This window comes from Oryx dammah, unplaced genomic scaffold (assembly GCF_014754425.2).
Source record: "Oryx dammah isolate SB20612 unplaced genomic scaffold, SCBI_Odam_1.1 HiC_scaffold_2, whole genome shotgun sequence".
Taxonomy (NCBI): Eukaryota; Metazoa; Chordata; class Mammalia; order Artiodactyla; family Bovidae; genus Oryx; species Oryx dammah.
The window spans coordinates 84933957-84959749 of NW_024070186.1; the positions used below are offsets into that span (position 1 = coordinate 84933957).

General features: G+C 36.7%; 1 protein-coding gene and 1 non-coding gene across 9 annotated transcripts in view; one reads left to right on the forward strand and one right to left on the reverse strand.

The window, feature by feature from the left end:
• Positions 1–25793, forward strand: part of DLG1 (discs large MAGUK scaffold protein 1) — a 256793-nt gene that overhangs the window by 20744 nt on the left and 210256 nt on the right. For all 8 annotated transcript variants that reach the window (XM_040249498.1, XM_040249489.1, XM_040249481.1 and 5 more), the window contains exon 4: positions 1262–1428. In XM_040249498.1, coding sequence (XP_040105432.1) covers positions 1262–1428 — 167 coding nt within the window. The remainder of the gene's footprint in view (positions 1–1261; positions 1429–25793) is intronic.
• LOC120860264 lies at positions 20024–20130 on the reverse strand. The gene has a single exon (XR_005720294.1). It is a non-coding gene; the product is annotated as a U6 spliceosomal RNA (small nuclear RNA).

Genomic DNA, 25793 nt, shown 5'->3' on the forward strand with positions numbered 1-25793 from the left:
CTAGAAAGTTCTACAGTTCCATTGGTTATCAAAACCAATGTCTTTTGATGTTTTTTAAAGGAGATACTAATGTTTTCATCATGTTAAGAAACAAATAAAAGTTATTCTTTCTAAGTGTTATTTATGGATGTCTCTGGTGGCTCAGTGGTAAAGAATCCACCTGCCAATGCAAGAGACGCGGGTTTGATCCCTGGGTCGAGAAGATCCACTGGAGAAGGAAATGGCTACTCACTCCTGTATTCCTGCATGGGATATCCCTGGCAAGAGGAGCCTGGAAAGCTACAGTCCATGGGGTTGCAAAAGAGTCAGACACAGCTTAGCGAATTTACAGTTATTGACTTTGGTTCTATACAAGATAATACCCCATCTTTGCTGTTAAATAATAATTTCCCTCCTTTAAAAAATATCAACTCAAAATTATACCAGAAGATAAATAAAAAACTAGTAGTGGTGTACTTAAACATTATATACCTACCATTCAGAGTTTCTGAGCAGCATAACCAATGTTAATATACTAAATTCATGTAATTCTAGTTGATAACAGAGTAACTTAATCTTCCATATTATTCTATGTTTCTATAAGTACATTTATCATTTCTTTTAGTGTTTTGCCATACTTTTAACTGATTGTTTCTAAAATAACAAAATATTTTAACTTAACATTTTTGACTATTTGAATATGAGGGTATCTAAAAATATTTCATAATCCTTTGATTTTGTATTAAAGTATTATTCTTTTTTTGTCTTAACTTTGGTTACTAGGGCAGTTTAACCACTTTAGTGGTTTATATTCCAAACCTGGATATTGGTGATACAAATTTATAAAATATCAGTAATGACTTATTTCTGCAGAATTCAAAATAATGATATTAACTTCTATCTTTAGGAGCTGTGTATGTGCCAGTGTGCACTTTACATGCATTACATGAATCCTTGTAACAATTCACAGTAATAAGAGGCAAGTTATCAGAGGTTAAGTAACTTGCCTATACAGGTGATAGTAGGGTGATGAAGTAGGAATTTGAACTCAGCACTGACTATGAAGTATAAAAAGCCTGTGACTTTCACACTGTGCCCTGCAGGTTCTGATACAACTGTAATGAAATAAAATACTCACTGTTTAAGTACATTATAAGATTGGATTTATTTTACTAATTTGAGTAAAAGTTTTGCTTTTGAGTTATATTGTTTTAGCAATGCATAGTTTAATTAGAAAATACAAATTACTTTTGAATTTTTCTTTTCCTTTCCTCACCTCTAGATATTCAAGAATTTTATGAAGTGACCTTACTGGATAATCCAAAATGTATAGATCATTCAAAGCAGTCTGAACCAATACAGCCTGTAAATACTTGGGAAATTTCCAGCCTTCCAAGCACTACTGTGACTTCAGAAACACTGCCAAGCAGCCTTAGCCCTAGTGTAGAGGTAAGATAAAAAAATTTTCCTTAAGCTGTTTTCAGTGATCAATTAATTAGGGCTCCTAAGTTTTTTCATTTTATTAAAATGGATATTTTGTGCCAGTATCATTTATAATGGTGTGAAAAAAATGGGATTAAAAATATTTTTGAAGAAAAAGCTCAGAATTTCTGGTACTTCTGTCTTAAAATGTAAATGGTTCAAAGTATGAAATACTTTCTATTAAAGTATTACTTTAGTCTTATTAGTGTTACTTTAGCCTTATTAGTCTTAGTATTACTTAAAGTCTTTAGACTGTTAAAGAATATTCTGCATGGTAAACATCAGCGAGGCTCCTTTCTGGGGTAATTAGATAGAAACTACTTTGAAAAGGTAGTTTTGCTCTGGTATTTTTTTTTCAAACAGCAGTTGTTACATTTATCCCTAGGATTCTCTCTTTATTGGCTTGAAGGATTGCATTGTTAAATCTCACTAGAGACTGATCAATAAAGCTTAAGGACAGCATTGATTTCTCTATTGTTTTTGAAGTTAAAAATTGTATTTCTTTGATTTTTCATAACTATTTTAGTAATGTTCTTTTTTGTTGTGATCTTTTATTGCTGGTGGAGTTATATATGGCATAACAGAGATGTGAAGCGTTTTGTAATGAGGATTCTGTCTGAGGCACATTAGTCATTTGAAGGTGGTTGTCTGACTGACTTTGATTCTAGTATCTTCTAATTACTGCTGGAGAAGTGCCTGGAAAATTGAATCAGGGAAAAGTATTGGTAGGCAGCAACCACACAGCCCTTTGTTAATGAAATAGAGAAATTCTCAGTTTCCTCTTATATGAGATAACATAGAACTATAGAATTTTAGAGCCAGAAGAATCAGATAACATCTCATCCCCAACCCCACCCCTCTTCATCTAAAAGATGAAGAAATTGCGATCCAGACAAAAATAAATAACTTGACCCAGTTTATTTGGCTAATTTGGGCAAGTCTACCTTCTGCTTTTAGACATCATAATACCCATTTCACAGTTCTCTTTACGAACTGTAGTATGTCCTTATATTTTTCTCTTTGGTTAGAAATTCTAGTGTTATATTACCAGTGTGTCCTTATTTTCCTATTTTATTGTTTTTGTCATTTTCTCTTAGATAATTTCAGTTTCTTTTCCCTTTATTAGATATACCATTTGTACTTAGGTTAGTCCATTTCAGATAGATGTTTAAAATGTTAATCAGTAATATAGTTTCTGTTTCACATTTATTGCATAAAGAATTTTAAGAACCATGTGAAATTTTAAGAGAATTGGCTTCTTATTTAATAACTTTATTTTTCTGCTGTCTCATTTATGGTGCTCAGCTATAATTATAAAGCATAGAGTTCTTGAAGTTGATTTGTCTAATTTTATAGGAGACTGAGTAGATTATGGCTGGCTCAGTGTAACCAGTAAAAGTAAATGTGCATTAAGGTTAAATAAATGGACAGTTCTGCATGCTGGAAGTTAATTTCCATATAGATTTTAGTCTGAAAGATGAAACTATGCATTGAATTCCATTAAGAATAGTATTGGAAAAATATTAACTTTTATAAAATTGTGAGGCACTGGTACCTAGAATGCTTTTTGCATTGCTGGTTTCTTCATCTCCTGAAAGGTATATTATGGACATAGTTAAGGTATCTAAAATTAATAGGAAAATAATACCCTTCAGACTGCAAATATCAGATCTTATTAATTAGGAATGTAGAGGAGAAGGAAGTATGGTTACAAAATGTTGTGTAGGGCTTGGCGCATGGAAAATGCTGTAGTGGTGTTTGAAATCTGTACCCATTCATGGGTGGACTTAGTAAGGGGAAGTTGAGATATGTCCATCAAGTCCTAGATTTGATCGATAAAGAGAACAATCTGTGAGCTAAGGTCAGTTGAAGGCACGTACTGTTTTGCAGAGAGGAGAGAATACCTGAAGATGTTAATCTGAAAATGCAAATAGTTTTGAAATACATGGGTGGATGACAGTTATAAGACTTAAAAAATAATAAGCTTGGCATATTTGGAGATTTGATTTCTTTTGAGGGAAAGAAGGAAAGGATGTTACTGTGTTAGCCATCCATTTGTGCTTCATTTGGACAGAAAACATGCCTAAGTGACTTTTAACTTGATCTCTTATTTCAGTTCCTACTTTAGACTCTTAGCGGCACAGTGTTTGGGACTGAAAAGAGAGTTGGATCATTTAATTCACCTCACATGTTTTACCCAGTTGAGGAGAATCTGCTGACTTGAATTTAAACAAATGCAAACAAAAGTTTTTATTGGACTATAACTTGAAAAAATGAAAATCATGAAAATATTTTGTCTTACACAAAACTTAGAGTATTTTTACACAGTGCCCTAGTTTTTGGATTAAAAAATAAGATAGTCTTTTTCAGACAAAATGACGTGCATCATGATCTTGTCTCCTTCACTTTGTGTTCACTTTTGCAGGACTGTCTTAAAGAGTTACTTTTGCAAAAAGTGTTTGAGATTGATCAATTTCCACCTGGGCTTTACTTTCTTATTCTCTTAAAGTAAAAATTTTTGTCTTGGAAAGCATCTATCCACTTTTCTTTCTTGCCCTTTTATTTTTTTAACCATTGATAACTAATCTAACTCTTGCAAGATTCCCATTGTCACTTAATATGTAGCCATGCGATTGTTTTTCTTCTATGTCTTCTGATGTAATAAAATAAGAATTAATGCTATTTTTTAAAGTATTAATTAGTATCATAATATTAATTTAACTAGTATTCCATTATAACTTTTTTTGGTTTTGGTATATCTTAATTTGAACATATGCCTAGTAATACTAATTCATTTAATTAGTATTCCATTTAATTATAACTTTTTTTGGTTTTGGTATATCTTTCTTTTACTTTGAGCATAAGCCTAGTGAGATGTTTGGAAATGTTTGTGTAATATTAATGATTGTGGGTGATGGGGATATTTTTTCTTCTTAGTACTTTTCTGTTACTTTTTAAAAATAATGAGCATGTGTCATTTTTATAAAAACAAATCCATTCTAAAATAAGAGCAATTACTTTTAGAGATTGTAAGAAGAGTATTTGAAAGGAAGCAAAATGCAAGAGTAGGAGAAACTGCCTGATTTAAAGAGAAATTCCAACAGAGGGGGCATGCACATTCTTTTTGTCTGCTCAGACAGGATGCCACAGACTGAGTGGCTTATCAATAACACAGATTTGTTTTTTACAGTTCTGGAGAATGGGAAGTCCAAGATCAGATCACTAATAGATTCACTGTGTAGTGCGATCTCACATTTTGGTTCATCAGTGACCATTTTCTTGCTGTGTCCTCAGCACCGAAGGTGTGAAGAAGCTCTCTGAGATTTCTTTTGTACGAGCACTAAAGCCATTCACAAAAGCTCTACTCTGGAGACATAATCACTTCCCAAAGGCCCCATTTGTTAATACTGTCACATTTGGGGTTAGAATTTCAACCTGTGAATTTGGAGAAGGATACATCTAATCTATGGTAATCCTGTTCCTGATGATACAGTACATTTCAAATGGATCAAAGATTCAAAGGTTAAAAAAGAATCATAAAAATAAACTTTTAAATCATTTTTGGATAGAGTGAAAGCTTTTCTAAACATGACAACAAAGAAAATCTTGAAAAATTCAAAGAAAAGGTTACTGACTCTGTAGAATTTCTTTGTGGACTTTACAGAGTTTGATTGTTTGAACTTTGATTGTAGAATTTCTATATCTTAAAAGATGCAATGAAGAAATAAGAAATGATACGCTGGGAAGAAATTCCATCACATATAAAAAAAGGAATGAATTTCTAACCCTTTTAACTCAGGAAACCTCTTATAGGTCAGTAAGAAGAAAAAGGCCAAATTCAATAGGAAAGTGACCAAAGGATAGGAATGGGCAGTTTGGAGGAAAAGAAATATAAACAGGCCAATAAACCTATGAAGAGATGGTCAATATACCTTAAAAAAAATGAACAGAATATTTTTCACTAACTTGACTGTCAAAGATTCAATATGAGGAAACAGAAACTCTTATACTGTTGGTAGGAGAATACTGTGGTATAGCAATTTTTAAAGATAGCTTGACAGTAAATATTCATATCTTTTGATCCAGTATATGTCATGGATGGACTCTCACAAACTATTAATATATATTAAAAATATATGTATGTTCATTACAATCTTACTTGTAATATTAGTAAAAAACAAAGCAATCTAAATGATTATCAGTAAGAAACTGGATAAACATGTTATTGTACAGCCACTTAATGCAATATAAAGTAGCAGGCATAAAAATACAAGTTTCTATATCTCCTATATGTTATTAAATGATTGAAAGCAGGTTGTAGATCAAAAAGTATAGTGTGACTCTGTGATAAAAGAGAGTTAATTTAGGTAGATTAAAAAGAAATTCTTTATGATTAAACAGTAGAGGTGACGAATAGATTCAAGGGATTAAATCTGTTAGAGTCCCTGAAGAATTAAGGACAGAGGTTTGTAACACTGTATAAGAAACAGTAACCATAAGCAAAGTGGTTGTCTGAGGAGGCTTTACAGATAGCTGAGGAAAGAAGAGAAGTGAAAAGCAAGGCAGAAGCGGAAAGATAAATTCAACTGAATGCAGGGCTCTAGAGACTAGCAAGGACAGATAAGGCCTTCCTCTTTGAACAGTGCAAAATAGAGGGAAACAATAGAATAGGAAAGACTAGAGCTCTCTTCAAGAAAATTGGAGATATCATGGAAACATTTCATGCAAAGATGGGCATGGTAAAGGACAGAAATGATAAGGACCCAACAGAAGCAGGAGAGATTAGAACAGGTGACAAGAATACACAGAACTATACAAAAAAGGTCTTAATGACCAGGATAACCATGATGATGTGGTTATTCACCTAGAGCCAGATATCCTGGAGTGTGAAGTCAAGTGGGCCTTAGGAAGCATCACTATAAGCAAAGCTAGTGGAGCTGATGGAATTCCAGCTGAGCTATTTCAAATCCTAAAAGATGATGCTGTGAAAGTGCTGCACTCAGTATGCCAGCAAATTTGGAAAAGTCAGCAATGGCCACAGGACTAGAAAAGGTCAGTTTTCATTCCAATCCCAGAGAAGGACAACGCCAAAGAATGTTCAGACTACCGCACAATTGCACTCATTTCACATGCTAGCAAGATAATGCTCAAAATCCTTGAAGCTAGACTTCAACAGTATGTAAACCAAGAACTTCCAGATATACAGCTGAGTTTAGAAAAGGCAGAGGAACCAAAGATCAAATTGCCAGCGTACATTGGATCATAGAAAAAGCAAAAGAATTTCAGAAAAACACCTCTGCTTCATTGACTTCGCTAAAGCCTTTGTGTGGGTCACAACAAACTGGATAATTCTTTAAGAGATGGGAATACCAGACCACCTTACTTGCCTCCTGCAAAACCTGTGTGCAGGTCAAGAAGCAACAGTTAGGACTGGACATTGGACAACAGACTGATCCAAAATTGGAAAAAGAGTACATCAAGGAATGTTGTCATCCTGCTTATTTAACTTATATGCAGAGTACATCATGCGAAATGCAGGGCTGGATGAATCACAAGCTGGAATCAAGATTGCCAGGTGAAATAACAGTCTCATGTATGCAGATGATACCACTCTAATGGCAGAAGGTGAAGAGCTGCTTGAGGAGGGTGAAATAGGAGAGTGAAAAAGCTGGCTTAAAACTCAGCATTCAAAAAACTGAGATCTTGGCTTCTGATCCCATCACTTCATGGCAAATAGAAGGGAAAAAAGTTAGAAGCAGTGACAGCTTTTATTTTCTTGAGCTCCAAAATCCCTGCAGACAGTGACCGCAGCCATGAAATTAACGGATGCTTGCTTCTTGGAAGAAAAGCTCTGACAAACCTAGACTGCATATTAAAAAGCAGAGACATCAAAAAAGAAAAAAAAAAAAAAAAGCAGAGACATCACTTTGCCGACAGAGGTTCATATAGTCAAAACTAGGGTTTTTATCTTGTACGGATATGAGAGTTGGACCATAAAGTCCAACCGCCGAAGAATTGATGTTTTCGAACTGTGGTGGTGGTGAAGACTCTTGAGAGTCCCTAGGACTGCAAAGAGATCAGATCAGTCAATTCTAAAGAAAATCAACCCTGAATATTCATTGGAAGGACTGATGCTAAAGCTCTAATACTTTGGCCACCTGATGTGAAGAGCTGACTTCTTGGAAAAGATCCTGATGCTGGAAAAGATTAAAGGCTGGAGGAGAAGAGGGCAGCAGAGGATGAGGTGGTTAGATAGCATCACCGACTCATTGGACATGAATTTGAGCAAACTGTGGAAAATTCTGAAAAAGATGGGAATACCAGACCACCTGACCTGCCTCTTGAGAAACCTATGTGCAGGTCAGGAAGCAACAGTTAGAACTGGACATGGAACAACAGAATGGTTCCAAATAGGAAAAGGAGTACGTCAAGGGTATATATTGTCACCCTGCTTATTTAACATATATGCAGAGTACATCATGAGAAATGCTGGGCTGGAAGAAGCACAAGCTGAATCAAGATTGCTGGGAGAAATATCAATAACCTCAGATATGCAGATGATACCACCCTTATGGCAGAAAGTGAAGAAGAACTTAAGAGCCTCTTGATGAAAGTGAAAGAGGAGAGTGAAAAAGTTGGCCTAAAGCTCAACATTCAGAAAACAAAGATCATGGCATCTGGTCCCATCACTTCATGGGAAATAGATGGGGAAACAGTGGGAAAAGTGGCTGGTTTTATTTTTTTGGACTCCAAAATCACTGCGGATAGTGATTGCAGCCATGAAATTAAAAGACGCTTGCTCCTTGGAAGGAAAGTTATGAGCGACCTAGACAGCATATTGAAAAGCAGAGACATTACTTTGCCAACAAAGGTCCGTCTAGTCAAGGCTATGGTTTCTGCAGTAAGTCAGGTATGGATGTGAGAGTTGGACTATAAAGAAGGCTGAGCACTGAAGAATTGATGCTTTTGAACTGTGGTGTTGGAGAATACTCTTGAGAGTCCCTTGGCCTGCAAGGAGATCCAACCATTCCATCCTAAAGGAGATCAGTCCTGGGTGTTCATTAGAGGGACTGATGTTGAACCAGAAACTCCAGTACTTTGGCCACCTGATGCAGAGAGGTGACTCATTTGAAAAGACCCTGATTCTGGGAAAGATTGAGGGCAGGAGGAGAAGGGGACAATAGAGGATGAGATGGTTGGATGGCATCACCGACACAATGGACATGGGCTTGGGTGGGCTCCAGGAGTTGGTGATGGACAGGGAGGCCTGGGATGTTGCTGTTCATGGTGTCGCAAAGAGTCAGACGCGACTGAGCGACAGATCTGAACTGAACTGGGAGATAGTGGAGGACAGGGAAGCCTGATGTGCTGTAGTCTGGGGTCACAAAGAGTCAAACATGACTTAGCAACTGAACAACAGTAGAGCAAAAATAATAGACAGGGAATCTACTTTCAGTAATGCAGTCTTGTTTTCAGTTGCCTCTGCTATCTTTCGGTCCCCTTTTCAGCCCCTGTGAGTTCATTTTTATGGGAGCGAAATTACCTGACTCAGTGGCATAGGGAGGATATCTCTTTTCCCTTTCTGTTTGACCTTGTATTTAATGCTGTAAAATAATCCACCTGCTTTAATTTGAGTTAGGAGATAATAAAAGCATATATTCAGTCTACCAGGTTTAATCTGAAGTCCTCTAAACAGTAACTTTATACGTTTATTGAAGTAGCTGTGTAATATTCATACGTAAAGGTCCACAAATTAGAAATGTATAGCTTGATGAATGGAGAAGGCAATGGCACCCCACTCCAGTACTCTTGCCTGGAAAAATCCCATGAACGGAGGAGTCTGGTGGGCTGCCGTCTCTGGGGTTGCACAGAGTTGGACATGACTGAAATGACTTAGCAGTAGCAGCCACAGCTTGATGAATAATTGCATTGTGAATACATCTGGTCAGGGGGAATAAATGAAATGACTGCTAATGGGTTCTGGAATTAGACAGTGATAATGGTAGCAAAACTCCGTGAATATACTAAAACCCACTGAATTGTGCACTTTAAAATTTGGTGAATTTTATAGTATGTCCTTTATATTTCAATTTTAAAAAAGAAATATACCAGTACCCCCAAATCTCCCTCTTCCCTTTCATATTCATTACCTACTCCCCTTTTCTCAAAGGGCTATCTTAATTTTCAACACCATAGATCAGTTTTGCCTCTTTTAAAAGTATATATTAAGAGAGTCATATAGTATGTACTCTAACTTCTTGTATCTAGCTTTTTTTCAGGTGTGAATTTCATTCATAATTTGAAGTTTTTCCATTATTACTGCTGTTTAATATTCCATTGTATGATATAACCACACTGTATTTATCCATTCTGTTGATGATGAATATTCGACTTGTTTCTACTTTTGGGTTAGTGCTGTTTTGAATATTCTTTTATGGTTATGTCTGCCATAGCACAGTGTTTAACTTCTTAAAAATCACCATACTTTGCAAAGGTGTTCAATAAAAAATCACAGGGCTTATATAGTTAGAAAATGGGGGACTTAAAACTTGTAGGTGCCACATACACCAAAGCTAAGGACCTAATGAAAATGGCAGCACAGTTTCGCAAATGTTAAATGATTAAAAAAATGCATAAATTACAACATATATGACATTTTACCATGGAAAAAAAATCTTGCTTGATATGGGAGTGTGTGTCCTGGTTGAGGCTTGTGAGTTATTGTGAAGTGCTGCTGGGGAGATTTATCTGAAAGTAGAGGAAAAGTTACACCACCAGTGTGACTCGTAAAACTCAAACTAAAGCCTGAAATATGTACATTTTATGTGTTCCTATGTGTCTTTTTCCATCTGGGTTCAATTTTCTGTCCTTACCTAGTGTTTCTCATAGATTGGATTGTGCATAAGCAAATGTGAAATTTGTGCTTTGATCATATTGTTCCCTAATACATCAGTTGCATTGGAACAAATTTACATTTTTAGAATAACACAGCAGAACTGTGTACATTTTTTGGGCACCTGTGTATGCGTTTCTCTTGCTTATATACCTAATCGTGAAAATGATATGTTTAGCTTTAGTACATAATGGAAACAGTTTTGCAAAATGATAATACCTGTTTTTATTAATATAATTGCCACCTGTATGTGTAAGTTTCATTTTCCATGTAATGGTCAACACTTGTTGTCATTAGTCTTTTTATTAATAATTCCAGCCATTCTGGCAGGTGTGTGCTGGTCCTTCATAGTTGCATTTGTACTTCCTCATTAATGTGATTAACAAATGCCTTTTCATGTGTTTACTGCTCATTTTGCTATCTTTTTTGAAGTGTTCAAGTTTTTAACACTTTTTGCTGAGTTATGTTTTCTATCTTACTGATTTGTAGGAGCTCTCTATCAGGAATGATTCCTTTGTCAGGTATATGTGTAATATTTATTTTTTTCCCCTCTCTGAAGCATTCTTTTTAATCTTTTAATTATCAAGTACAATCTTTTAATAATCAAGATTTCTTTTATATAGTTCAATTTATGCTTAATGCTTTTTGTGCCTTTTGAAGCATTTTCCAACTCTTAGGTCATAAAGATATTCTACTGTACTATTTGTTAGAGGCTTTTATTTTGGCTTTCACATTTCCGTCTAATTTGTGTTGCAGTTTACAAAGTTTCACATGAATCAGCGTTCCAGTATGTCTCATTCTTGCCACTCTAGTCTAAACCATCCTCATTTTTTGCCTAGATTCTTGGCCTGTTTGAATTCGCACTTTCCCTTTTTGAATTTATGACCAGTTTATTTATAGGATTATCTTTATAAAATGCAAATTATGTCGTTACCTTTCATTGGATTTTCATTCCTCTCAGAATGAAGTAGCAAATCCTTCATGAGACTCAGAAATCCCAAATTGGCCACTGCCTGTTTCTCTACTCATCCTTTAGAATTCTTTTCTTCTTTGGTCACTGGTCATTTTATTTTGAATGTCAATTCATTTAGTCAACAGATACTGAGTACCTATTGTATATCATGCGTTTATCTAGTAGGTTAGAAGGTGATAAGTGATTCAAGAGGAAAGAAAGAAGAGGGGATTAAGAGGAACAGGGATGCCAGATTGTGTGTGTGCGGGATGCTTTGCAATTTTAAATAGGGTATTTATGATAGGCCTGGTTGAGGTGATACTTGTGTAAAGAATTGGAAGTTAATGCAACTGTTTGAGGGATAACCAGTGTAAAGACCAAGGCAAGAAGAAGGCTGGAATATATGAGAAATAGCAATATGGCCAGTGGGGCTAGAGCAGAGTGAGTAAGGAGCCATGGGAGATGAGGTCAGAGTGTAAGACAGGCAGATCATGTGAAGCATTTGCAGTTTTGGAGCAGAGGAGTGGGATCGTTTAACCTAACCTTTAAAAGGATCATTCAGGATGTTTTGTTGAAAGTTCGCTGTAGTGAAAGGGCAGAGCAGGAAACCTGTTAGGAATCTGAGTAATCCAGTTAAGGGTGGATCTGTGTGATACTGGAGTTGCTAAAATGAAAAGAATAGACCAGCAAACATTCATGTAGAGTTAACATCTACTAATGTTTTATAACATTTGCCTTTTCTCTGTATGTGTATTTGGGGAATCTATTTGAAAATCAGGCATAGACATCATGCACTTAACTTGTAAAAACTTCATATATCTCCCAAAGTCAAACATTCTCCTGTGTAACCTTACAACTATTATCACACCTAAGAAAGTTAATAAATATTATTAAATTATCTCTCCAATCCACAATTGATTCTGATCTATCTTTTAGGACTTTAAAAAAGCCGGTTAAGATTCATGTACCCAATTTAATCATTAAGTCAATTTTTATCTGAATGTCCTTGATAACAGAACTTGAGATAGAGAGCTAATGCTTTATCAGGTACTTTATTTAGAGAGTTTATTTACTCTTAGGGAGCACAAGTAAGGGAAAACGTGAATAAGCTGGAAATAAGGAAAAACTAATACAAGGATGCTTCCTGCCACTAAGTGTGACTGATTGCTGAATCTTGGTTATAACATCTCTGAGAAGCCATAGAGAATTTATCTTCTGGCTTCTGGTGACCATCAGTTCCCCTGCACTTCAGCGTTGTGGATTTGTTGGTGCAGGGGATATGGTATTTGGTTTTACAGGAAAGCTGCAAGTAAGGAGGTGACAGGGTGAACTGTGGATGACTGGCCAGAGGCACGAGGTGTTGCCAGGGTGCTCAGGATGAAAAGCAGATGTGAAGGTCTGGGGGCAGGCAGTGCAGTGAGTCAGGAGGGCACATACCAAACCTGGTACGTTGTCTTTACTTGCTTAAAATCTAGAGTAATGGCCTCCGCATCTTATTTTACCCCTTTAAATGACTTTTTGAAGAGACCATACCAGTTGTTTATAGTATAATACATATTGTGTATTTGTTTAGCAGTCTGTTTTTTTATGTTAAGTCATTTCAATAAGTTTTACATTTCTGATAACAGAAGTTAGATGTCAAGGTTGATTAGACTAATTTTTGGTAAGCAGACTTCATAATGATATATAGTACTTTAGATTGCATAACAGCAGGAAGCATACGATATCAGGTTGTTGCACTTGTGATGATTAAGTATGATTACTTAGAGGTGGGGACCTCCAGATCCTTCTTGTACAGTTATGATTTTCTTTTTGTAGTTATTAAGTATCTTTGGGGGTAGCACTTTAGCACCTTGTATTGAGTGAGTATTCACCTGATTCGCCCATTAATGATCTTTGCCTACATCACTTAATTCCATTAGAAGTTTCAAAACGTGTTGATTATCCTTTCTAATTTTATCATTCCATTTGTATTTATTAGTTAGTGTTCTTCTGTAAAAAGTACTTATCCCCATCAGTTAGGGTTGAAACTTTGTTTCTCCTAAAAAGAAGGGTAAAGCTTATATTTTCTTTTAATGACCAATTTTTAGAGTAGTTTGTGTGATGGTCCCCTGCAAAGGTGACTAAATAGCCCTACACCCACACTTTATTCTTGCTTTTCTGAATAAAACTATCACTATATATATAAAAAAACGACTATCACTATGGACTGAAGGATGTTACTTATTTAGTGTTTATCAGTCTATTCAGTTCAGTAGCTCAGTCATGTCTGACTCTTTGCGATCCCATGGACTACAGCACGCCAGGCTTCCCTATCCATCACCTACTCCTGGAGTTTACTCAAACTCATGTCCATTGCGTTGGTGATGCCATCCAGCCATCTCATCCTCTGTCGTCCTCTTTTCCTCCTGTCCCCAATCCCTCCCAGCATCAGTGTCTTTTCCAGTGAGTCAGCTGTTCACATCTAGTGGCCAAAGTACTGGAGTTTCAGCTTCAGCATCATTCCTTCCAATGAATATTCAGGACTGATTTCCTTTAGGATGGACTGGTTGGATCTCCTTGCAGTCTAAGGGACTCTCAAGAGTCTTTCTCCAACACCACAGTTCAAAAGCATCACTTCAGTGCACAGCTTTCTTTATAGTCCAACTCTCACATCCATACATGACCACTGGAAAAACCATAGCTTTGACTAGACGGACCTTTGTTGGTAAAGCAATGTCTTTGCTTTTTAATATGATGTCTAGGTCCGTCATAGCTTTTTCTTCAAGGAGCAAGTATCTTTTAATTTCATGGCTGCAGTGATTTTGGAGCCCCCTAAAATAAAGTCTTTGACTGTGTGGATTACAATAAACTGTGGAAAATTCTGAAAGAGATGGGAATACCAGACCACCTGACCTCCTCTTGAGAAATTTGTATGCAGGTCAGAAGCAACAGTTAGAAGTGGACGTGGAACAACAGACTGGTTCCAAATAGGAAAAGGAGGACATCAAGGCTGTATATTGTCACCCTGCTTATTTAACTTATGTGCAGAGTACATCATGAGAAACGCTGGGCTGGAAGATGCACAAGCTAGAATCAAGATTGCTGGGAGAAATCTCAATAACCTCAGATATGCAGATGACACCACCCTTATGGCAGAAAGTGAAGAGGAACTAAAAAGCCTCTTAATGAAAGTGAAAGAGGAGAGTGAAAAAGTTGGCTTAAAGCTCAACATTCAGAAAACAAAGACCATGGCATCCGGTCCCATCACTTCATGGGAAATAGATGGGGAAACAGTGGAAACAGTGTCAGACTTTATTTTTTGGGGCTCCAAAATCATTGCAGATGGTGACTGCAGCCATGAAATTAAAAGACGCTTACTCCTTGGAAGAAAAGTTATGACCAACCTAGATAGCATATTCAAAAGCAGAGACATTACTTTGCCAACAAAGGTCTGTCTAGTCAAGGCTATGGTTTTTCCTGTGGTCATGTATGGATGTGAGAGTTGGACTGTGAAGAAGGCTGAGTGCTGAAGAATTGATGCTTTTGAACTGTGGTGTTGGAGAAAACTCTTTGAGAGTCCCTTGGACTGCAAGGAGATCCAACCAGTCCATTCTGAAGGAGATCAACCCTGGGATTTCTTTGGAGGAAATGATGCTAAAGCTGAAACTCCCGTACTTTGGCCACCTCATGTGAAGAGTTGACTCGTTGGAAAAGACTGTGATGCTGGGAGGGATTGGGGGCAGGAGGAGAAGGGGACGACAGAGGATGAGATGGCTGGATAGCATCACTGACTCGATGGACGTGAGTCTGAGTGAACTCCGGGAGATGGTGATGGACAGGGAGGCCTGGCGTGCTGCGATTCATGGGGTCGCAAAGAGTCGGACACGACTGAACGACTGAACTGAACTGAAAATAAAGTCTTTCACTGTTTCCATTGTTTCCCTATCTATTTGCCACGAAGTGATGGGACTGGATGCCATGATCTTAGTTTTCTAAATGTTGAGTTTTAAGCCAAGTTTTTCACTCTCCTCTTTGACTTTCATCAAGAGGCTCTTTAGGTCTTCACTTTCTGCCATAAGGGTGGTGTCATCTGCATATCTGAGTTTATTGATATTTCTCCTGGCAGTCTTGATTCCAGCTCATGCTTCATCCAGCCTGGCATTTTGCATGATGTACTCTGCATATTAGTTAAATAAGCAGAGTGACAGTATACAGCCTTGATATACTCCTTTCTGGATTTGGAACCAGTCTGTTATTCCATGTCCAGTTCTAACTGTTGCTTCTTGACCAGCATACAGATTTCAGTTATTACTCTTTGGATACTCAGATTACTCCAAATGTGGAGGATCTCTTGAAGGGATCCCTCCATGTCCTTTTGACATGCATACATTTGTCTTTGAGCATGTTCTTGCATGCTGGCACAGTGTTCCCAAGTTCGTTTTGAATTTTCACTGCCCCAGAACTAGAATCAGCTGAAATAGTGACTTCTGTTTCACTGTTCCTTCTGAATACCTTTTCTTTGCAGTATTATCTTTGGTATCTAAGAGTAAAGAGGCAAATGACAGAGCCTTATCTTTAGTCTTTTGTATCAGAATTAGTAATATAAAATTTGAGAAACATTACTGGTCTAAACATATTATAGTATTAATTTTTAAACTGTTACATTGTGTTCTTTCTTCCTTTCTTAAAAAAAAAAGTTCACATGTTCCATAGGAAAGCATTATAAAAATCTTATTTTCAAGTTGTATAGTTTTAAAGGGCACCTTCACATACATTATTATATTTTGAGATGTTACAGGATTATGGATTCTTGCCTGTTAGTAATCTCCTAATATATATGAGTTAAGTCAGATTTTGGTCTTTAGTACTTAGAGCTGATACTCACTTTAAAATTCAGCAAACTGTAATTCACGGATGTTGTGACTGCCCAAACTTACATTATCATCATTTGGAAAAACTGAGATTAGAACTTAGAATTTCAGACTTTAAGGCAGATATTTTTCTCTGACTTAATAAACTTGCTTAGTAATTGGATTTGTTACCTAGACAATGAAAATACCACACTATAATTAATAAGAGAAAAATTAGTAATTTGAATTTACAAGCTGGGTTTAGAAAAGGCAGAAGAACGAAATTGCCATCATCCATTGGATGGATCATAGAAAAAGCAAGAGAATTACAGAAAAACATCTACTTCTGTTTCATTGACTATGTTAAAGCCTTTGACTGTGTGGGAGTACCAGACCAACTTCCCTGCCTCCTGCAAAACCTGTATGCAGGTCAAGAAGCTCCAGATGGTCTGGACAAGAGACTGATTCAAAATTGGGAAAGTAGTATGTCAAGGCTGTATATTGTCACCCTGCTTGTTTAACTTCTATGCTTGCAAAATGCCGGGTTGGATGAAGCACAAGCTGAAATCAAGATTGCCAGGAGAAATATCAATAATGATACCACCCTTATGGTAGAAAGTGAAGAGGAACTAAAGAGCCTCTTGATGAAAATGAAAAAGCTGGCTTAAAACTCAAACATTCAGAAATGAAGATCATGGCATCCGGTCCCATCACTTCATAGCCAATAGAAGAGGAAACAGTGACAGACCTTATTTTCTTGGGCTCCAAAATCACTGCAGTTGGTGACTGCAGCCATGAAATTAAAAGGCACTTGCTCCTTGAAAAAAAAGCTATGACGGACCTAGACAGCGTTTTTAAAAGCAGACATTCCTTTGCTAGCAAAGGTTTGTCTAATCAAAGCTATGGTTTTTCCAGTAGTCATGTATGGATGTGAGAGTTGGACCAGGAAGAAGGCGGAGCATTGAAGAATTAATGCTTTTGAACTGTGGTGTTGGAGAAGACTCTTGAGAGTCCCATGGACTGCAAGGAGATCCAACCAGTCCATCCTAAAAGAAATCAGTCCTGAATATTCATTGGAAGGACTGATGCTGAAGCTGAAACTTTAATACTTTGGCCACCTGCTGCAAAGAACAGACTCATTAGAAAAGACCCTGATTCTGGGCAAGATTGAAGGCAGGAGGAGAAGGGGATGACAGAGGATGAGATGGTTGGATGGCATCACCGATTCGATGGAGATGAGTTTGAGTAAGTTTTGGGAGTTGGTGATGGACAGGGAAGCCTGGCATGCTGTAGTCCAAGGGCTCTCAAAGAGTCAGACATGACTAAGCGACTGAACTGAACTGATGCTGAAACACCTGATACAAAGAGCTGACTCATTGGAAAAAACCCTGATGCTGGGAAAGACTCAAGGCAGGAGGAGAAAGGGACGACAGACGATGAGATGGTTGGATGGCATCACCGACTCAATGGACATGAGTTTGAGCAAACTTTGGAAGATAATGAAGGACAAGGAGGCCGGCGTGCTGCAGTCTTTGGGGTCACAAAGAGTCAGACACAACTGAGTGACTGAACAACAAAAGTAATTTTAATAGAGACAGAAACATAACAGGCTAGTTTGTAGAAAAAACATAGGATGTAGTTAACATAGGAATGGCAACACATTCAAGTATTCTTTCCTGGAGAATTCCATGGACAGAGGAGCCTGGTGGGCTCTAGTCCATTGGATCGCTGAATTGAACATGACTGAATGACGACTGACACTTTCACTTTTCACTTTTAACATAGGAAAGTGAAATTACTCTTTGCAGCAGTGGCTTCTGAAAGTGGTTTGGTATGTCTATTCCAATTGGAATGTCTGTACTTCATCCGTCTTACTTGACCCAACTCAGCAACCGTCCATGTGAGATCTTCACTCAGAGACAAATCCCTTCTAAATGCCTGTAGCACTTTGTAGTTTTCTTATAGGACTTATATTTTACTGTTATTTTGGACTCTCTATCAATTTCTCTTTTAAAAAATTTTATTCTTTGGAAAAAATGTACATCTACAGGAAAATTACAAGAATAGTGAAGTTGCCATTTTGTCACATTTGCTTGTTGCCTGTACACATGTACACACACTTTTAAAATTTATTCTTGCTCACTCATTTGAGAGCAAATTGCAGACATGATCTTCAGCCTTAAATACTTCAGCACAGTTCTCCAGTGAAAAGGAGTTTATTTTATATGACTTCTCCTAAAAACATCTAGTATACAATTAGCAGACTAAAAAAATTTAAAGTTGATACAGTGGTAGTATCTACAATAGTGCTATTGTCAGTCCATATTCAAATTCAGTACTTATCTTTGGTACCATCTATCCCGTAACTCTATATCCCTAATGCAGACCTCCATTTCAGTTCTTACTATATGCTTTGGGAGACAGCTGACCAAATTTTATAGCACAGCTTCATAATTTTTTTCACATATTTGAATTCCTGCCTTCAGAGTAGTTGATAATCATATGTATTGGTGCTCAGCTTGTTTTCCTCTGTCCATCAGTGTCCTCAAGGTTTTTATCCTTGTTCCTAATATTCTGTTTTTCTAGCAGAATGTCTCTCTCTCTCAGTACATCCCAGAGACACTAGTTTGAACTCCCTCTCTCTGCCACCAGATTTATAGTGCTGTCTCATTTAATTCCAGTTTTTAAGTGGTGTAAGTTGTATAAAACATGAAATAATGCACAACCCTTAGAGACCCCGTAATTGAAAAGTTTCATCAAGACCAAAGCTGACAGGTGTGTGTACTAAGTGACGTGTGCATTAGATGTTTCTGCAGGTGATTTTGATGACCACTCTGTTGGTATTTTATGTTCACTGTTATGTAATTTTTATATTCTTATGTTTATATCTATGACAGTTTTATTTCATTGTTTAAATGGTAGATGCCAGTTCTAGAACTGAAGGATATACCACTAAAATAATAACTTTGAAATGGAAGTGAAATATAATGAAATGCTATGAGAGAAATGGAACAACTGCCATATTATGCCAAGCTGTTAATCTAGGAGAAAACTTGGCAAAATATTATAGTTACTAAGAAAATAAAAATCTGTTAAAGCTTAAGTGTACCACAATAGTTACAGATTCATGCTCTGCAAGAAGGCATCCCCAGTTGTTTTAAATTATGAGTTTTGATTATAAGACATTTTCAGTAACTCATTTAAATAATTTTATTTGTTATCCATATCTGCATCTGTTACCATCTTCAGTATTAGAGCATTACTGTCACCTCATATGCTCTTAAATAAGCTCCCCCTTGTGTTTCTCCAAATGTGAAAAATGTGGGGATTTTGAGTTGGAATAAAATGCATATATAATTTTTCCCAGTAAAGTGTATGGATATTTAAAATAACTCTCCCCATTTGTTTAGATTACCAAAGTAATACATGCTCACCACAGAAATTTCCAACTTTATAGAAGTATGTTTTCAGTTATATGAAGGTCACTGTCTGAGATAAATATTGAAAGCTTCTATTGCACTCTTGATCTTTTTATCTTTTGACATCTCATTCTCTCCACTCCTCATGTAATCTCTATAACCTTATCTTCTCTTGGACCTTTGTTTCCTTCCCTTTACCCTATAAATACGTTCAAAGATTCTGTTAAAAGAAAACAGACAAATAGGAAAAGTTCTTCTCAGTAGGACCCTGTAGTATTCCTTCTCTTCCTAGTTAAGTTTCTTGAAAAAAGTAGTTTATAATTTTCTGTTCTTTCCTTCTCATTCCCAATATTCTGTAATGTGGCTTCTTTTTTTTTTAAAAAGTATATATTTTTAATTGAAGGATAATTGCTTTACAATATTGTGTTGATTTCTGCCATACATCAACATGAATCAGCCATAGTATAAAAATATGGATGGCTTCACGAATTTGCATGTCATACTTGTGCGGGGGCCATGCTAATCTTCTCTGTATGGTTCCAATTTTAGTATATGTGCTGCTGAAGCCAGCACTGTAACCTGGCTTCTGATGCTTCTTTTCCACAGGAATTGCTATCTTTCTTTTTCAGTTATTTACTTAAAAAAAAAATCTCTGATTACAAAGATAATTCAGGCATATCTTAAAACATATATTTTCAGAGAGGTGTACATTGTTGAAAGTCAGTCCTTTTTAAAATATTCTTTCAAAAAAATATTTTTTCATTGAGACGACCACTTTCAACCATTTGATATATATTTATTCAACTAATTCTGTATGTTAATGAGTATATTATTTAGCTCTTATATATATTTAAAATGAGAACTGTGTATCATTCTGTAAGAACTTTCTTCTATGTCTGTGTTTAGATCTGTTGCATTATATTATAAATATAGGGCAGATTGCTTAACTGTTTTTAGTTTCATCATCTATAAAGTGAAGGTGAAAACAGAACTCTCTTCCTTTGGTACTTTTATGTATGAGATGGGATGGTGGTGGTACGGGTAAGCTCAGTCATGTCTGACTCTTTGCGATCCTGTGTACTATAGCCCACCAGGCTCCTCTGTCCATGGAATTTTCCAGGCAAGGACACTGGAATGGGTTGCCATTTCCTACTACAGGGGATCTTCCTGACCCAGGGATCTAACCCGCCACTCTGGCATTTCCTGCATTAGAAGGTGGATTCTTTACCACTACCACCATCTGTAAGAGAGTGTATGAGGTGGAATAATTTATGTAAAACTTAAATCAGAGTCTGACATAAAATGAAGTGCTCAGTAAATGGTAGATTTATAAAGTAATCTTACTGTTTTTTATTAAAATGTTGCATACTCAGTAATTTATCAGTGTAGCAAAGGATAAAGAAAATAAAATCCTTCTTCAGTGTCACGAGCCCTTGGTGCTCTTGCTCAGTCACTGAGTTGTGTCTAACTCTCTGTGATCCCATGGACTGGCTCCTCTGATCCCGCCGGGCTCCTCTGTCTATGAGATTTTCCCAGCAAGAATTGGAGTGGTTGCCATTTCCTTCTGCAGGGGATCTTCCTGATCCTGGAATTGAAACCACGTCTCCCGCATTGGCAGGTGGATTTTTTACCTTCCCTGATTTCTTTTGGTGGTGTTTGCTGTAGTCTGTTTTTGAAAATTTTTTGTCTTCTTGGCAACTCTCTTGTTGATTATATTCTTTTTGTGTGTTACTAGAAAAAAAAGATTATAGTTACACAGAAATCTGAAGAGACTATTTTGAATCTCCATGTACCTGTTATCTAGGGATTTCCATGATGGCTCAGCAGGTAAAGAATCCACCTGCAATTCAGGAGACACAGGTTCAATCCTTAGTTTAGAAAGATCCCCTGAAGGAGGAAAATGGCGACCCACTCCAGTATTCTGGCCTGAAAATTCCCATGGACAGAGGAGCCTGGCAGGCTACAGTCAGTGGGGTCCCAAAGAGTAGGACATAGCTGGGCAACTGACTCATGCATGCATGTACCTGTTACCTAGCTTAAGAAAAGGAAATGTTGTATAGTTGACAATCTTTTATTTTCCATCCTGATTACCTTCTCTGCTTCATCCTCCAGAATGAATCAGTGTCCTGAGTTTGATGCTTGTCATTCCTTTACACTTTCCATTGTACAATTTTCTTCACATCTTTGGGATTTGTGGAGTTTCTTGGATCTGTGTTTATAGTTTTTGCCAAATAATGGAAAGTTTTTATCCATTATTTCAATAATATTTTTTTCTGTTACGTTCTCTTTATTTATTTTTTTTTTTTTTAGGGACTATATAAACAGCCGTTTATTGGGTTGATTGAATTTGTCCCATAGCTCATTGATGTGATTCATTTTTTTTTAGTCTTTTTTCTTCTATGTGTTGTATTTTGGACAGTTTCTGTTATGTTTTCACTTCATTAGTTTTCTGAAGTGTTAATCTCATTTAATCAGTTTTTTTAGGGCATTTGAATTTTTATCTCTAGAAGTTTAATTTGGTTCCTTTTTATTTTACATGTCTCATTAAGACGTTCATGCATGTGCTCGCCTCGGCAGCACATATACTAAGATGTTCATGCTTTCCTCTGTGTTCTTGAACATATGGGATAGGTTTATAATAATTTTAAAATATCTTTGAGTGCTAATTCTGTCATCTGTCGTTTGGATTTTTGTTTGTTTTTATTGAAGTATAGTTGATTTATGATATTGTGTTTCAGGTGTACAGCATAGTGATTCTTTTTTCTTTTTGCAGATTATACTTTATTATAGGTTATTATAAGATATTGGGTATGCTTTCCTGTGCTATACAGGTAAATCCTTGTTACTTATCTGTTTTATATTTAGTAGTTTGTATATATTAATCCCATATCCTTAATTTGTTTGTCCTTCTCCCCTCCTCACTCCCTTTTGGAAACCATAAATTTGTCTTCGGTGTCTGTTAGTCTTGTTTCTGCAGGTCTGGGTTCTTTTTGTTGATTGCCTTTTCTCCTCTCCAGGTTATATTTACCTCTTCTTTGTATACCTGAGAATTTTTAAAATTAGATTTGGCAGATGTTATAAATTTTACATTTTCAGGTCCTCAGTATTTTTGTGTTCCCTTAAATATTCTTTAGATTTGTTTTGGGATACAGTTAAATTACTTGGAAAGAGCTTGCTCCTTTTGAAACTTGCATTCGGTCTTTTTTTAGTGGGATCAAGCAGCCTTCAGTATAGCGTTAATTTTGTCCCAGTACTCTTCTAGGTACTCCACCCAGAGCCTGTATATTGTGAGTTTTGCCATTCTTCTTAGCCCTGTATGAGTTCTGGGATTGTTCCACCTAGGGTTCTTTCCTCAGCCTCAAGTTTCCTTATATATATATGACTAATGGGTATAATAAAGACTCAAGAAGAACTCTGCAAATGTGTGGCTCTCATGCTATGCACCTTTCCTCTCTGGTACTCTTATCTGTGAATTTTAGACACCTTGACCTTCCTGAATTCTAAACTCTGGCTCCTCATCTTTGATTGCTGGACTTTGTTTAGTTTCCCCATCCTTCTGCTGCAGTGTGGAAACTTTTTCCAGGCAGTTTCTGGGCATTTATGGGACTTTGTTCAGTATCTGAAAATCATTATTCCTTATTTGTCCTATTTTTTAGTTGTTTGAAGGTAGGAGAGTTAAACTGTTCCCTATTATTCTATTATGGTTGGAAACAATTGCCTATATAGACAGCTACTGATATTTTAAAATACTGTTAAATATCTTTTGTGCCTGAATATTAGGTGAGGTGTTGCCATCCTAAAGGTTTGTATTTAAAACCTCTAAAGTTGCTCATATTACAAAGTAATTTATAAATTATCAATATTTTGCACAGCAAATGACTATTTAGGAAGAATATATTGACTTGAAATGTCCTTAATCAGTGTCAGTTTGGATGTTTGTAAAAGATGCAAACTGGACATGGAACAACAGACTGGTTTCAAATAGGAAAAGGAGTATGTCAAGGCTGTATATTGTCACCCTGCTTATTTAACTTATATGCAGAGTACATCATGAGAAACGCTGGACTGGAAGAAGCACAAGCTGGAATCAAGATTGCTGGGAGAAATATCAATAACCTCAGATATGCAAATGACACCACCCTAATGGCAGAAAGTGAAGGGGAATTAAAAAGCCTCTTTATGAAAGTGAAAGTGGAGAGCAAAAAAGTTGGCTTAAAGCTCAACATTCAGAAAACGAAGATCATGGCATCCGGTCCCATCATTTTATGGGAAATAGATGGGGAAACAGTGGAAACAGTGTCAGACTTTATTTTTTAGGGCTCCAAAATCACTGTACATGGTGACTGCAGCCATGAAATTAAAAAGACGCTTACTCCTTGGAAGAAAAGTTACGACCAACCTAGATAGTATATAGAAAAGCAGAGACATTACTTTGCCGACTAAGGTCCCTCTAGTTAAGGCTGTGGTTTTTCCAGTGGTCATGTATGGATGAGAGAGTTGGACTGTGAAGAAGGCTGAGTGCTGAAGAATTGATGCTTTTGAACTGTGGTGTTGGAGAAGACTCTTGAGAGTCCCTTGGACTGCAAGGAGATCCAACCAGTCCATTCTGAAGAAGATCAGCCCTGGGATTTCTTTGGAAGGACTGATGCTGAAGCTGAAGCTCCAGTACTTTGGCCACCTCATGAGAAGAGTTGAGTCATTGGAAAAGACTCTGATGCTGGGAGGGATTGGGGGCAGGAGGAGAGGGGACGACAGAGGATGAGATGGCTGGATGGCATCACTGACTCGATGGACATGAGTCTGAGTGAACTCTGGGAGATGGTGATGAATACGGAGGCCTGGCGTGCTGCGATTCATGGGGTTGCAAAGAGTCGAACACGACTGACTGAACTGAACTGAACTGAACTGAAAAGATGCAGTGAGTGTAGAACTTAACACAGATTAAATAATCATTCCTGAGTATGACCTTAAGAGCTGCAGGCATTGGATAGTATATGTAAGCTTTTTTTTGAAAATTAAAAAGTATACTTAAGAGTAATATAGTAAGTGGTTATGTTATAGAGGTTATAATACATACTGAGAAAACAAATAGGAAAAATTTGTTAGTATAATATATACTGAGAAAACGAATAGGGAAAATCAATTAGTATCTATGTGAATAGATACTAACAGTGATTTGAGATATGTAAGGTGATATATTAATACATGGATTAAAAGTGCTGTATCGAAACAACTTAGATGAAAATGAAATTGAGCAAAATGAAGAATTAATTTAAAAAGTGGTTGTAGTTATAATCATGACCCTAACATTTAAGGTGAATTTGAAGTTTGACCAAAATTGTTTTCTGAATATGAATAGAATAAAACAGCATTTTAGATATATTTTTAATAATATGTTGTTAAATATTTATATGTTAATTGAGTCAGTTTGAAGTTTCATCTGAATTTGCCTAAGAATATGACTACTTAAAGTTACACAGTTTCAGTTCTGTTAATGGGCTGAAGCACTGTTTCTGACTCTTGATACAGTGATTTTCAATCTCCACTGTTATGAGGTCTGCCAAACTTAGGAATGCCTTCTCTCTATAGGGTATACTAATAGATAATAAAAATTACACAGACCACTAAGGGAGAAACTAGCTAAAGCATTTCACAAAGCTCTTTATTTTCCCTCACAGAAAGAAAGAAAGTTTAGTTGCTCAGTCATGTCTGACTCTTTGCAACCCCATGGACTGTAGCCTGTCAGGCTCCTCTGTCCATCGGATTTTCTAGGCAAAAGTACTGGAGTGGGTTGCCATTTCCTTCTCCAGAGAATCTTCCCGACCCAGGGATCGAACCCGGGTCTCCACATTGTAGGCAGACGCTTTACCATCTTCAGTGCTTAGTCAGTAGTTAGATATTACCTATAATGTTTTCAGTATTCTTTCTAAAATGGTAAACTTTGTTTAAGGAATCATGACCCATGAGTGGGCTTTACTTTTTTGTCTTGAGAGCAAAAGATTGTTGGGGTCTGTGGGAAAAAGCAGATACTCTCAGTCTTTTAACTGAGCAGGTAATTCCCAAGATATCTGTTCTGCTTGGAGGAAAAGATATGTTGGCCAATGATGAAATTTACTTCTGCCCACCGTTCAAGCCTTCTAGTTGCATGTGCATGTATATAGATATATAGCTGTAACTGGCTTGTACTAAGCACTTAGAAAGATTGGCATTATTTTAAGTGCTATGCCTTAGTTAGT